Here is a 15,036-nt window from a genome sequence, read left to right on the forward strand (position 1 = left end):
CAGATAATAAGAGGTTTGACTGCATTACAGCCAGTTATGGAGAAATTTCTGTTCTTTAGAGAAAAGGAAAGCAAGAATCAAGTGAAAATTGAGTTTCGCAAATACTGTATAAAATATGTGAAAATTTGTAAGTATAAGATTTATGTCGCTTGTTTCTCAAAATTTAAGGCACTTATGAATTTTCTGGGAATCTGAGATAGGACCCCAGATTGTGGATTTCTGACAAGCTCCCAGAAGATGGTGATGATGATGATGATGATGATGATGATACTGCTCTGTGGACCACACTTTGAGTAGCAAGATTCAAATATATATAGGAATGATAATACAAATATGTAATACAAGTAATATTATAATAGTGGCAAACGCTTATATGGTATTTACTGTGGGCTAGGCACTGTTCTAAGCATTTTGTGTGTATTCACTCATTTTATCCATGCAGCAGTTTCTTGAAGTAGGTGCTGTTATTATTCCTATTTTATGAAGACTGATAAGCAAAGAAATTAAGTTGCTCAAGGTTGCACATCTCCTAAGTGTTGGCCTGTGACTTGAATCAGGCAGACAGGCTTTTCAGCATCCATGCTCCTGTGCTGCCCCTATTCACTATATATGACTGTTAGATAAAAATAGCAAAACGTTGCACTGCTTTTTTAATCTTTTAAATCAGGAAATCTCAGGGTGAGGGGAGGAACTGTGGAGCTTTTTTCAAACTGTTTGTGTCAGATTAGGAGAGATGTCCTTTATGTTCCACGGCTTGGCTCCCATTCACTTCTGTAGTAAGCTGCTTTTATCCATAGGTTTATGTCATCACTCTGGCGTGATGAAGTGAAAAATTTCCTGAGATCTTCAAGTATAGTTCTTTAATGGCATTCCTTGGAAAAATAGGATTTACATAGCTAATAAAATTTGTAAAGCAACAAACCCACAGATCACATATGCAGGACTTTGAAAAAATTCAAATGTTATAAGTGGGAACTTAAATGCTATTTTTCATCATGGTAAATGTTGCGTATTTATGTAAATATTCTGGTTTCATCAGATGAAACAAGCAATATGTTTTAGAATTTAGAGCCAGAAAGGTACTTAGCAGACATCCAGTGGCTCTCGGTTATTTTAAAACCGTAGAAAACCCCACTTTTAGGATCATACAAAACCGGTATAAACCAGATTTAATCAGGGGAAATGGAGCCTGCCCTGCAGTGGTACTAAGGTATCTTAGCGGAGCGTGGTGTGAATGCCATTGATCTAATCAACCCCAGTAATATTACGGGTAACGGGCGCTACAGACCAGTTAGGTAAAGTAACTTGGTCAAAGTCCTAGTTAGTAACTGCCCTGGGCAGTTGTCTGCAAATACTAATTTGATTGTTTTAACTCCTGGATGCGTGTTAAAATACTACAGATTTCTAGGAGGTCACACCTCTTAAAATTATAGTATCTCTATGATGCTTTTTAATGTTCTTCGTATAATTGGCATGTGCTCCATGTTATTCATGCCCCATTTTGTGTTTTTAATACATGATGTGTATTTCAGTGCAAAATAATTTTAAATACAAATTTCTGTACTTCAGAGATTTGTCTATATTTGAATTAAATATTGTCCTGAGTTTTGAGACTTTTTAAGAAGGAATTCCTTAATTTTCAGTAGTCCATATCATCATTAGTTATATAGCTCAGTTGTAGTTTCAGTGACCTTTAGAACTAAAATCTTGATAATTAGTTTTAGCTGATGAATTTTTTTGTGTTACCTGGGCATTTAATTAGGATTGGCTGCCTGGGATTTTGCCCTAGGCATGGAAATTTACAGGGTGAAAAAATTTTAATGATTAAAAATAATTGTGTGTGTGTGTGAGTGTTAGAGGGTGAGGTGTACTGTGCAGATTATTAAAGTCATTCCATTCTCCAGCCAACCAAGAGCTGCTGACCCAGGGTCAGCCTCCTTGTCACCCATGAAGATTCTTGGATGTGAAAACTCAAGGGCAAAGATTAAGAGTTTGTAGCTTCCAGTCATGCTCGTGCCTGCTGGCCTCTCCTGTCATCCTCTTTTCCATCGTCTTCCTCTTCCCTTTGCCAGTAATTTGATTGATTTGCAGATGTGTTTTTTATAACTTGGACATTAATTTATCAGTGAACAGATTTTATTATAATATTGAAAAATAAAGTTTTCCTTTAGACCTAGTAATTCCACTTTAATCTTTGCTGAGGATATAAGAAAAAGGACAAGAAAAGCTATATTCACAGAAATGAAGAATGGAGTATGCCAATTTGAGTTATTACAGTCGTTCATAAAGTTAATATACTCAAAATAATTAACAATTCTTTCATTGTTTGGTATTCAAGTTGCTTTTATGAATAAATATTGTGGCATCATAGCTTATGTTTATGATATAATAATAAACAGGACCCAACTTGAGAGTCATAATTGCTGCAAGTTAAAAAAAGTCAATATACAATAAAATTAGCCTTCTCTTTTCGTGTACAGTTCTATGAATTTTAGCCTATGTATAGATTTCATTTAACCACTATCACAATCAGTATAGGATATTCCTTCACCCCAGAAAAGTCCATCTGTTTTCCCTTTATAGTCACACTCTCCTCTCACCCTTAACACCTGGCAACCACTGATCTGTTCTCTGTCACTATAGTTTTGTTTTCTCAAGAATGTCACATACTAAATGGAATCATAAAGCTTGTAACCTCTTGGGTCTAACTTCTCTCATTCAGTGTAATTATTTAGAGATTGATCCCAGCTGTTGATACGTTATCAATAGTTTGTTCCTTTTTATTGCCAAGTGATATTCTGTTGTATGAATATACCACAGTTTGCTTTTCGATTTACCTTTTTACTTCTTGAAAGACATATGAGTTGTATAGTTTCTTGTGCTTATGAATAGAGCTGCTGTGAACATTTGTGTGCAGGTTTTTGTGTGAATATAAGTTTTCGTTTCTCTAGGATAAATACCTAGGAGTGGGATTGCTGGGTCATATGGTAAGTGTTTATTTAACTTCATAAGATACTGCCAAGCTGTTTTGCTGTGGGGCTGTGCCATTTTACGTTCCCACCAGCGATATATGAGAGTTCTAATTGCTCTGAATCCTAATCAGCATTTGGTATTGTCAGTATATTTTATTTTAGCCATTCTAATGGGTATGTAGTGGTATCTCATTATGGTTTTAATTGGCATTTCCTTAATGGCTAATGCTGTTGAACATCTTTTCATGTTCGCAATTGCCTTTGTATATTCTCTGTGGTGAAGTGTCTGTTCAAGTCTTTTGCCCATTTTTAAATTGAGCTGTTTGCTTTCTTTACTGAGTTGTAAGTTTTTTTTTTATGTGTTCTGCATAAAAGTCATTTGATATTGTCTGCCAGTCTGTAGCTTGTCTTTTTATTGTTTTAACAGTGTCTCCAGAATGCTTGGGCTCCAAAATCTTTTTTTTTTTTTTTTTTTAATGGACTTTATTTTTTAGAACCGTTTTAGATTCACAGCAAAATTGAGCAGAAGGTACAGAGGTTTCCCATATACCCCCCGCCTCTACCTGCCCCACTGTGCATTCCACACCCAAGTGGTACATTCATTACAATGGTGAACCTACACTGATGTATCATTATCACCCAAAGCCCATAGTTTACATTAGGGGTCGCTCTTGATGGTGTACATTTTATGGGTTTTGACAAATGTGTAATGACATGTATCCACCATTATATTACCATGCAGAATAGTTTCATGCCCTAAAAATCCTCTGTGCTCTCTGCCTATTCATCTCTTCCTCTACCCTAACCTCTGGCAACCATTGATCTTTTTACAGTCCCCTTAGTTTTCCCTTTTCCGGAATGTCATATAGTTGGAAACCTGTGATATGTAGCCTTTTCATATTTGTCTTCTTTTCACTTGGTGATATGCGCTTAAGGGTTCTTCTGTGTCTTTTCATGGCTTGATAGCTCATTTCCTTTTAGTGCTAAGTAATGTTCCATTGTCTGGATGTACCACAGTTGTCTATTCACCTACTGAAGGACATTTTGGTTGCTTCCAAGTTTTGGCAATTATGAATAAAGCTGCTATAAACATTTGTGTGTGGGGTTTTGTGTGGATGTAAGTTGTCAAGCCCTTTGGTATTACACCAAAGAGCGTAATTGCTGGATCATATGGTAAGAGTATGTCTGGTTTTGTAAGAAACTGCCAAACTGTCTTCCAAAGTGGCCTTATCATTTTGGGCATTCTAATCAGCAGTGAATGAGAGTGCCTGTAGCTCTGCATGCTCACCGGCATTTGATGTTGTCAGTGTTTTGGATTTTGGCCATCCTAGTAGATATGTGTGGTATCGTGTTGTTTTAATTTGCAGTTCCTTGATGATCAGATGTTCAACATCTTTTCATATGCTTATTTGCCATCTGGATATCTTTTTGATGAGGTGTCCAGGTCTTTTGCCAATTTTTCTAATTGGTTTGTTTGTTTTCTTATTGTTGAGTTTTATGAATTCTTTGTATATTTTGGCTAACAGTCCTTTATCAGATATGTCTTTTGCAAATGTTTCCTCCCAGTCTATGTCTTGTCTTCTCATTCTCTTGATCGAAATCCATTGCTCTTCAAATGATTCTGATTCTCGGCCAGGTTTGTGATCTCCTGTTCTAAACTACTGTCTCTCTTATTTTATCCTTTGCAAGGCTAAGTGCCCTGTATAGCCGTCAGTTTTCAGCTACTCATTTTAGCATTTTTGTTACAGCTGGTCCCATTCTACTCTCAACTTCCATGGCTTTGTTACTTATTTTTCCTTTTCTCACCCTTCAAATACAACTCTTCATCTGGATAACCATCATGTAGGTTTTCTTAAGTAGTGATGCTGGTTGCACTTGATCTGCAGGCCCCTTTGGTTCTGGTACCAGCCTTACAGCAGGATTCCTTCCCATTTACTCTTGCTCGTGCAAAAACTAATGGTTGTATTAGGGTGTGAGATTATCAATGTTACCCACACTCGCACTGTCCCCACTTTCTATCTTTTTCAAATTTTCTGTATTATGTTAATAATTTGTAAAATAAGAGTTAACTCTTTTTTACCTCACTTAATGTGTATTTTGGTTTATATGCCAACTTAACGTTTTTCTAAAAGCCTGTTTTAATCTTCATAAAGATTGAATTTTCATCTCATTCCTACCATTTTATTGTGTATATTTGAACAAATATCCATTCACTTTTTGTAAATCAGAGTAGAAAGATATTTTTCTGGGGCAGTATTAGAGGAAGAATTTTTTGCTCATCAAGTGATATGAATAATTAAGAGGAGGTTGCAGCAAGTGTATCTAAGGCATTTATTTTATGTCTTTTAGTCGTATGTCTGTGTTTGTATATGTAATCATTTGAAAATAAGTATAACAAAATTAACTCTTAATAGCAGCAATTTTCTGCTAAGTGAAATTCCCTGTTATTGATTTGTCAGGATAATTTTTTTGAAGTCTGATGCAAATAAAGCAATTTTATCATTTATGACACATTGTGCTAATTGATTGCATTTTCATTGTGTTGGAAGGCAGATATAAGTATAAATATTACATAAATACTTGATATATTTTATTTTAAAGTGTATAAATCAGTGATTTTAGAAAATATTTTATAACTTTTTTTTTACTTAATTGGTCAGTTTTTCATACATCCGACAGATATACCAACCACATTTTTGTGTTCCAAAATCAGGGTGACTTTAATAGAGTTAACACGTAACTTGATTTTATAACAAAGGGGTATACAGAGGTTCACTTAAGTCCTTAAGAATAATTAATTGCTAAATATTCTGATGTTTGGAATATATAATTTTACTTTTGTTATGTATTATAGTTTCTCTAGTATTGTCATGATTTTAATTTAATCGCTACTCAAAATTTAGTGATTCAGTGAAAGAATATGAAGCTTGGTGAGGAAGTTCGTAAATGGGCACATTTTCAACTTACTGTGTTTATTTTTAGTGTTAGCTACCTTGGGAGTATTTGCATCTGACGAGTGGTAGACTTAATGAGTTGCAGTAAATGATATGTTATGCACTTTGCATAAAAGTATTTGTTTAACACAGTATTGTCAACTAACAGATGTGGATGTTTATCACTTTTGATGTAGTTAGCACATTTATGGAGTAATTTCTGGGTGATATATTTTGAAGTCAAGTAGCTTAGTCTTGTAGACAAAAGATTAAATATATAATAAAATTCTAAATTATGTGATACAGGCTAGCAGTTTCATACTATATGTTTAGGAGAATGGATGTATTGTCTCCTCACTAAAATCTGCTAATGACTTCTTTTCCTCTAATATGTAAGAAAACATAAGTTAGATACAGTTTTCTCAATATAAACTTTTTCTCCCATATTGTGGGAATAGTGTGTTATGTGTATTTTCTTTCAGTCTTTGGCACTTCCAACCACTTGTTTGTACTAATTCTAATATGCAATGACATTTTATTTACATATGTTTATAATTTAGGTTTATAGATATCTATGTAACTCAACCCACATATTAAATAATTTGTTCTTCAGAAAACACCATGACTTCCCATGCTCCCTAACCTGAAAAAGTTTAACCACTACTGCAAATTATCTATAGTAAAGGATGTTTAGAGATAGAAGGTGTCTGTTTAGGCTGGAGTTATTGCAAGTTGAGCTAGACCGTGGAGGATTGGTTGGATTTGAGTAACTGAAGAGATTGGCAGTATAATCTCGAAGTGTTGTGGGAACTTGGAGGATAACACACATATACTTCATGAGAAAGTGAGAACCAGAGTCTAGATTCTGTTTCCTAGTCAAATAATCTTTCCATTGGAGTGATAGTATAGCAGGAAGAAGTAGTAGTCAGTAACCTCTTGTGAGAGAAGATGGCGATATGCTTGTGGACTATGGAAAGGAATTCTTGAAGTCTGAGTAGTCTTATCAGGATTGCATTAGGATGGCATTTCAGATTTAACGCAACTTTATGTGCAAAGGCAGTTGTCCTGAAAGAATTTACCATGTTGGAGCTGGATTATGGTATTGGAGGGTCGAGGTGAAATAAATGGTACTATATATGCCAGGTACTGTTCTAGGTGTGGGAGGTACACATAGAAGAGATGGAATTTCTACTGCCATGGAGCTTACATTTTAGTGGGTGAAACAATAAAACAGATAGATACGTAATGTAGTAGTTAGAAAGTGATGAGTATCGTGAGGAAAAATAAAGTGTAGGGTAAAGGAGTAGAGATACAGATTGTTGTTTGAAATAGGGTGGTCAGGGAAGACCTCTTTGTGGAGGTGAAACTTGAGCAGAAAAAAGTGAAGGAGTGAGCTGTGTGGATCAAGGCAGAAGAAATGGCAGAGCACATTTGCTGTATGCAGCTCCATTGAGCTGGAGGCTTACTAAGTTACAGTTTATGCTCATTGAGTGTTTACTGAGTGCCAGCCACTGTTCTAAGTGTGTTACTAGTGTTAATTCAATCCTTACAACAGTCCTACAAAATAGGTACTATTTCACATATGAGGAAACTGAGGCACAGAGATTAAGTGATTACCCAAGGTCACACAGCTAGCCCAGGAGCTGGAATTCGAGCCCAGTTAGTGTTCTCAACCATTCTTCAAAGATAGGGGAGGGAAGTTGTAGTGGAAATTTAGTTGCAGCAATAGCATAGGGCCAGTTTTATAGGTTCTTGTAGTTCATTATAGTGTGTAGGATTTTATCCTGTGATATTAAGTCATTGGAGGGTTGAGAAATGCCTCAAAGGTTGCTTGTGATTCTAGAGGTCAAGAGACAGGTCTGGACTATGTAAAACCCGTTTATTAGTGATCTGCATATAGCTTACATTATAGGATAAAATATTTATACTGGCCTATAACATATTTCTTTGATTTAAAATTGAAGATTCCACTTCATTATTTTATTGAACAGATACGTGCATGTATACCTATGAGCGCGCGTGCGTGTGTTTGTATAAACAAACTATAATGAACTTTTCTGTTAATAGGTGCGAGAAGATGTACTAAATTCATTGAATAACAACTTTCTTCAAACGCTAAATCAAGCTTGGAATGATCATCAGACAGCTATGGTGATGATTAGAGACATACTAATGTATATGGTAAGTACAGCTTTTTTGTTGTTTTCCTTTGAGAAGTTAGGCATTTCAAAACACAATGTCTTCTTTCTCTCACGTTCAGTTGGATGGTACATGTCAGTGTGGAAGGTGCTTTTTTAAAAATAATATTTCCTTTGCAAGGGCTAGCCTTAGCTTATATGAGTAAAATCTTGGTTGTCCATATAGTTACTGAATGATTAGAATGGAAGACAAAGGGAAAGATTTAATTTTTTTTTCAATATCTAGCACTTGTACTTTAAAATGTGGGGGAAAAAAGCCTTGTTAACGTCTCTTCTTGAGTAAGAGTGGTCCAATGACAATGAGAGATGAAAACTGAATATTCTCTTACAAATTTTTAAAACCTAATGTCCTTATATCTTCAGTGACAGGGGATGTCATATTAATATAAATATTTTTATAATAATTATACTCTAATAGCTGTTGTCTGTCTCTCCCAATAGTAAATACTTGCAGTATATGTATTCTTCAGATATATATTCCATTTTTCACCTATTATGATTACTGTTTTTTGTTTTTATCAGTCAAGAAAAATATCTTGTTCAGCAAGACAGTTTGGAAAACATTGGCTTTGAGCTAAGCTGTTTAATAACTTTCAAGGAGATTAAACTATCAGTTTTTTTTTTAAACTTTATCATGATTATAGAATGAAGCTAGATTCATCAAGCTTAATTATTGTGTCACTGTAAAATTATCAAGTCTAATAACTTGTTACTTCAGTGTTTATGTTTGGGAGTTGGACATAATGATTTTCTTCTAAGATTTGACTCTGCTTTTCAGATTTTTATTTTCAGTTTCTTTAGTTGTGATTTTTAGTTGTAATGTAGTGGTGAGAGCTTGTCCTAGTTTCTTTTACTTGATAGAATAAAGCAATGTTTGGAAAGAATTTCCAGTAAGAGCAGACAGCTGTGAAGTTTTTTGTTCTGCTGAGTGAGTTCTCTCAGGCCTGTTACCCCTGGTTTTGTAGGGCTTAGTGGCAAGGGGGTCAGGGAGAGGCTCGTTTTTCAGGGTGTGATTAAAGGTATAACAGATTATTTAGCCTCTCTGAGCCTCATTTTCCACTTTGGGATACAGATTCATCTTGTGTTGACATTTTGAGATAAATGAGATAGCGTATGAAAACATGTATCGTAATGTCAGGGATATAAATGTGAAGTACTAAGTTAGCTCACTGCTGTTCTTAAGTTCTGGATTTGGTGAGTCTTTAAATTCTAGCACTAAGATGGAAAACCACTTGTAATTTCATGTTCCATTGCTATTTTGATGAAAGAGATATTTTAAAATTACACACACACTCACTCTTATATCATGTTATTTCTTAAATTTCTGTTTTATTTCAGTTCCTTCTTTTTTTTTTTGATCCCGAGGGAAATCTCAAACCTTGAGTGCCAGCTGTTATGTGACCGTAGTCAAGAAACCAATTAATTAGTTCATTCCTCAGCTTCCGCATGATACCGTACCAGCTGGGGGGGCAGCCGTGAGCCTTGAAGGAGCCATTCACCTAAAGCACGTACAGAGCCTGGCCCGTCGTGTTGTGTGCTCGGTAAAAATTAACTAGTACTAGTATTTCTTGTCCCTTCATCCTTTCATCAAACCCGTCTGGTAGTGTCACAACCCTGGATAAGCCCAGCAGCTTACCCTTCCTGTGCCTCTGCTGGAGGAAGCCCCATACAGGGTCAGTCAGGGCCACTGTTTGTCCATCGTCACAGACCTCCAGTCGACCCTCCACACTGCCCAGCAGTCTCCTTCTTTCTCTCGTCAGCTCATTCCACCACTTTGAAACAGTTATTTCTCTTCAGACCTCTAGCTCTCCTGCTGGTCCCCTCCCTCTTCACAAATGATCTTCTACTTCTCAGAGAAAAGAGAGAGCACAGGTGGAAACGATGTTCATTTCTTGCCACTGAATCTACAACTTTACCTGTATTTTCTCCCCTTTTGTGTTTTTCTTTTTCCCTCCTGTTTTAATAGAGGGCAGTGTCTCCTCTCCTGTCAAAGGCCATTCTCCACCTGTGCTAAGGATTACATCCCCTTCTACCTTTTCAAAAAGTATTTTCAGGTTCTGCCTTTTTGCTAGGTGTTAACTTATCAGCATTAGACACATTCAGGCCACCCACATGCCGAAAATAAAATTCCACTAAATTTTCTTTTGGACTCCTGTACTGCCTCCCAGAGTCTCATTGTCATTCACAACTAAATGTCTCATAAAAAATGTTGACACTTGCTGTCTCTATTTTCTCATCTTTCATTCACTTTGAATATGTTGCAGTTAAGCTTTTACGTCAGCTATTCTGTTGAGTCTTGCTCTTATTAGGATCACTGCTAATCCTCATTCTCCTTGATTTTTTTCAGCAGCATTTGGCACAGTTGCCTACTCTTTTCTTCTTCTAACACGTTGAGTCCTTAATTTCTGTGACAAAGCACTCCCTTGGTATGCCTCCTGCCTTTCTAACTGTTCCTTCTCAGCCACTCCTTCTCCTCTGCCCTGTAAATAGAGGCATTCTTGGGGCTTAGTTCTAGACTCTCTTCTCCTAGACACCTCATTCACTCCCATAGCTTCATTTAGTGCCTTTGTGCAGGTGATTCCCAAATTATGTCTCCAGTCTCACTCTCTGACATTGAGACTCGTTGATGGCTTCCTTCGTTGTCTGAGAGGTACTTCAAACCTGGCATTTCCAAATGAGCTCATAATTGGTGTCATTCCATTTGTTCATGCCAGAAACCTGGGAATTATTCTTGTCAATTTCTTTTCCCTCTCTGTCAATGTCATGTATTTCTACAATGTGCAATTTCTGTTTTCATATCTACTACCCAAGACTAAAGCACCTTCATTTCTCTCTTGGAGTATTCAGAACTAGTCTTATAACATTCACTATACTGCTCTGTAGTCTCTTTTCCATATTGCTCCTAGAGTTATTATTTTATTTTATTTTTTTATTTATTATTTTTTTTGTGAGGAGGATCAGCCCTGAGCTAACATCCAGTGCCAATCCTCCTCTTTTTTTGCTGAGGAAGACTGGCCCTGGGCTAACACCTATGCCCATCTTCCTCTACTTTATATGGGATGCCACCACAGCATGGCTTGACAAGCGGTGCGTCGCTGCGCACCTGGGATCCGAACCGGCGAACCCCGGGCCGCCGCAGCGGAGCGTGCGCACCCAACCGCTTGTGCCACCGGGCCGGCCCCATAGAGTTATTATTTTAAAACACATGATCGTGTGACTGCCATGCTGAAATCCTTATCTCTCATCTTGGAATCTTCACACATGTCTTCTCTCTGGAAATGTTTCCAGAATGTTTTCTCTCTTTATGTGATTTGCTCCTATTTATCCCTTAGGTCTTAGCTTAAATTTCTCATAAGGTTTCCCTGACCCATGCTGTTTGCGGCCCAGTGGCCGCAGTTGCTCTCACTGTACCCAGTGCTGTTCCTCTGCAGCGTTTATCACAGATGTTATTAACAACTGTAGTGCCTCCTTTCCCCGCTGGGAACTTGATGAGGAGGGGCCACTGTCTGTGACACCACCGTGTCTCTAACACCTAGCATAGTTTCTTGCACAAACTAGGCACTTGTATATATCTTGGATGAATTAATACACAGATTCTTTTTTAATAGATCATGCTTTTTCAAAATGCTTATTTAAAAATATGCTATTTTAGATTCATAAGGGAATTAAAATGTTAAGATATCTATGTTCCACAAGGTAGAATTCTTTCATTTTCATATCTGTCATTCTCTTCATTTTGCTTTTGTATGTGTAGTATTCTAGACTTAATTAAATAAATGCTTTTTAAAATTAAGGTAAAATTTATATACACTGAGATGTGTAGAACTAAAGTATATAAAATTATTTTTGACAAATGTATGCACTCCTGTAACCAGTACTTCAGTCAAGATAAATAAATGCTTTTAATTTTCCAAAAATCAGAAAAGTTTTTCCTATTGACATCTACATTATTTTCTTTGAAGATTTTTACCCTCATTTCAGACTTCTCAGGTCACATTACCTGCTAGATAGGGCACATATATCTACCTGAGGTGTACGGGTTATACCTTCATGGAGCCCAGACAGATTTCTTGTTCCTCTGAATATTGGCTTTAACTGTTGGAATTTTATGTCTCAGGCTCAGAGAGGGAGGAAAGATGCTTCACTCTCTACCCACTTTCCACCCCCTCAGCTAACTGACTTTTACTCTTAACAAGGAGGTGTCTGTGTTTAAAATGTCGTGTAAGCCTCAGTGTATAGATAGCATGGGGACACACTGACTCTTGAAAGTGGAAATAGAATCACAGGTTACATGGAGGCAGCCGTTGGTCAAAATTTGTCCCACATAACTTTGCTGTTTGGCAGGTTCGGTGTTTCAAAAAGTAAAGTGTACCTGTCTCTAGATGGAAGACGTGACCTCTAGTTTCTGCCACTCCACCCCTTCCTCGTGTTTGGGACTGGCATTACCTGTTCGGCCCCTGAAGGCATTAGAGTTTGTAATCTCTGCTTTATAAATCTAATAGATTTGTTATTTTTAATTCGTTCTTTTCTTAAAGAAAAGTTAACGTGTTGAACTTTTAAGATTGGTTGGAGCTACTTAGTGTAAGTTTCCTTTTCAGTTTTAATTGTTTAAAAGATTAATGATTGGGGAAAGATTTGAGTATTTTATGAAGAAAGTTTGTTATAATATAGGTTATATAATTGCTTTAATTATCGGTATAATCCATAAGTATATATTAATATTTGGTTAATTTTTTTCCCTTAAACTGTAAAAATGAATACAATATCAAGGGAAAATTAAATTTATGGATGGTATTCTATAGGCTCCTTTTGAGCCATTAGAATTAATGCCAAAGGAAATAGAAAAGCATTTCCTATTGTGGTATATAGGGTTAATAGAAGAATTTTCTACATAATACTGTATAGAATTTCAAAGATATTTTAATGTTTTTACTTAATTTGTCTGTATTTCCAGTCATTTTCACAAACAGCGAAGATACAGTACTATTGCAAGTTATCCTTAAAGATTAGAGTCTGTAAATTCAAAGGCATAGGGCGAGAGTTTCCCAGGAAAGGAGGGTCACTGCTTCTTTGAGCTATTTGGAAAGTCATAAAGGATGGATAAAGATGTGAGGTGGAATGTAGCAGCAACTTTGTGAAGAGGAGAGAAGCTGAGGAAACTCTTTTCTGATGCTCTTAGTTTCCTTACTAAAGTAGAAGGTGGGACCATCAGTTTAGGGTGGTGGAGGCATGTGAGGTGTTAAGGAATGTGGTAGGCTTAATAGTGATTCCCCAGATATGTCCATGACTAATCTCGAACCTAGGGATTGTTACCTTATATGGCAAAAGGAACTTTGCAGGTGTGATTAGGTTAAGGATCTTGAGATGAGGAGATTGTTCTAGGTTATCCCGGTGGGCCCAGTGGGATCATAAGATCCTTATAAAGAGGGTCACAAAGGAGAAGGTGATGTGATGACAGAGGCAGAGATTGGAGTGATTAACACTTTGAAGATGGAGGAGGGGCTACAGCCAAGGACTACGTGTAGCTGCTAGAAGCTGAAAAAGGCAAGCAAGTGAATTCCCCCCTCAGCCTCCAGAAGGAACCAGCCCTGTTCCTTCTGTTGGCATGTTGACTTTAGCCCAGTGAAACTGATTTAAGTCTTCTGAACTCTAGAACTGTAAGAGATTAAATTAGCTACTAAATTTGTGGTAATTTATTCAGCAACGTAGGAAACTAATACAAGCAAAAAATTTGGAAAATCCCCTGTGCTGGGGTCAACTATCTGTAAATAAATGGGTCATCTGTAGTTGTGAGGGGATAATACAGGTGAGTTGGCACAAATTTTGTATAGTGGAGGCAGTCAGCGGAGTTTGTACTTTTCCGGGAGTGCCTAGCAGTCTCAGGAGAATGTTCAAGGTAAGCAAAACCCACTGATAGAATGTGTCATGTTGTTATGGGGAGAATTCTAAGATAGTAGCATTATTGAAATGGTTCATTAGGGGTCTGTGCTGCTTAGTAAGTAGGCAAGTGAATCATAAGCTCCCAGTAAATATAAGTATTCGGTATTAGGGATCAGTAGACCTTGAGATCCAGTGAGTGAGGAGTACGTTATTTTAAGTGTAATCAAGTAGGAGAGGTGGGAGGAGAAAGAAGATCTGCAGTGCCAGAGGTATGGGATGTCTTTTCATGATGAGGTTCAAGGTTTGCCCATATCAATGTGTGAGTGAAGGGAATCCTGATAAGATGGGAGATGAAAATGTAGGTGTCTGTAAGGAGTGTGTCAGATTGATCGTTGTTATGAATGTTGCGGTTGCCAAAAGTAATAAATGGCAGTGAGCGGAGTTGAGAGACATAACGTAAGCTATTTGCCAAAGCCTTCCTCCAAAGATTTGTGTGTCCTTGGAGGTCCGAAGATAGGATGAGAACATGGAGATGGTGGAATTTGTGAGGCTGTATTTTCTTTTGTAGATTTTGATGCTTTTAGATCCAAAAAAATTTCTTCCTTAGAATATTCTAGGTTACACATTTAGAGAAGTTTGAAAATAGCTTTATTCTAGAAAAGCACAGGTAGGTTGCTTAAGAGTCTTCCTGCCACCTTCTTTGCTTTCAAAGTGATATCTTAGAAGAAAATAGGATCTAGTGGCTTTTGGGCTATTAAGCTTCAGACTTGTTCATATTTTTAGTGATTCTGCTTTTGCAAGAAGGGTCTGCTCAAAACAGGCTTTCCCCATATGTGCTCTCGTTCTTGCGTTTGTGATTGACAGTAAAATACCTTGGCATCTTTGTATGGTTAGGTGAGAAGCTGAGTACTAGCCTTTTATGTAAAATAAAACCAGTGCAGCATCATAAATACTGTAAAGGTTAAGAGTATTGTGCTTGATAATTAGGATTTCTTCCTGGTCTTGCATCTCAATTCCTGTTTCAAACTAATTAAAAGAACCATAAACACCTTG

General features: G+C 36.9%; 1 protein-coding gene across 3 annotated transcripts in view; it reads left to right on the top strand.

Moving 5' to 3' along the window:
- The window catches only part of CUL3 (cullin 3), a 98,395-nt gene that overhangs the window by 34,257 nt on the left and 49,102 nt on the right, over positions 1 to 15,036 (top strand). For all 3 annotated transcript variants that reach the window (XM_087424756.1, XM_087424757.1, XM_087424758.1), the window contains one exon: positions 7,973 to 8,086. In XM_087424756.1, coding sequence (XP_087280882.1) covers positions 7,973 to 8,086 — 114 coding nt within the window. The remainder of the gene's footprint in view (positions 1 to 7,972; positions 8,087 to 15,036) is intronic.

Source organism: Ceratotherium simum, chromosome 37, assembly GCF_057802395.1.
Source record: "Ceratotherium simum simum isolate JZ-2026a chromosome 37, ASM5780239v1, whole genome shotgun sequence".
Lineage (NCBI taxonomy): Eukaryota > Metazoa > Chordata > Mammalia > Perissodactyla > Rhinocerotidae > Ceratotherium > Ceratotherium simum.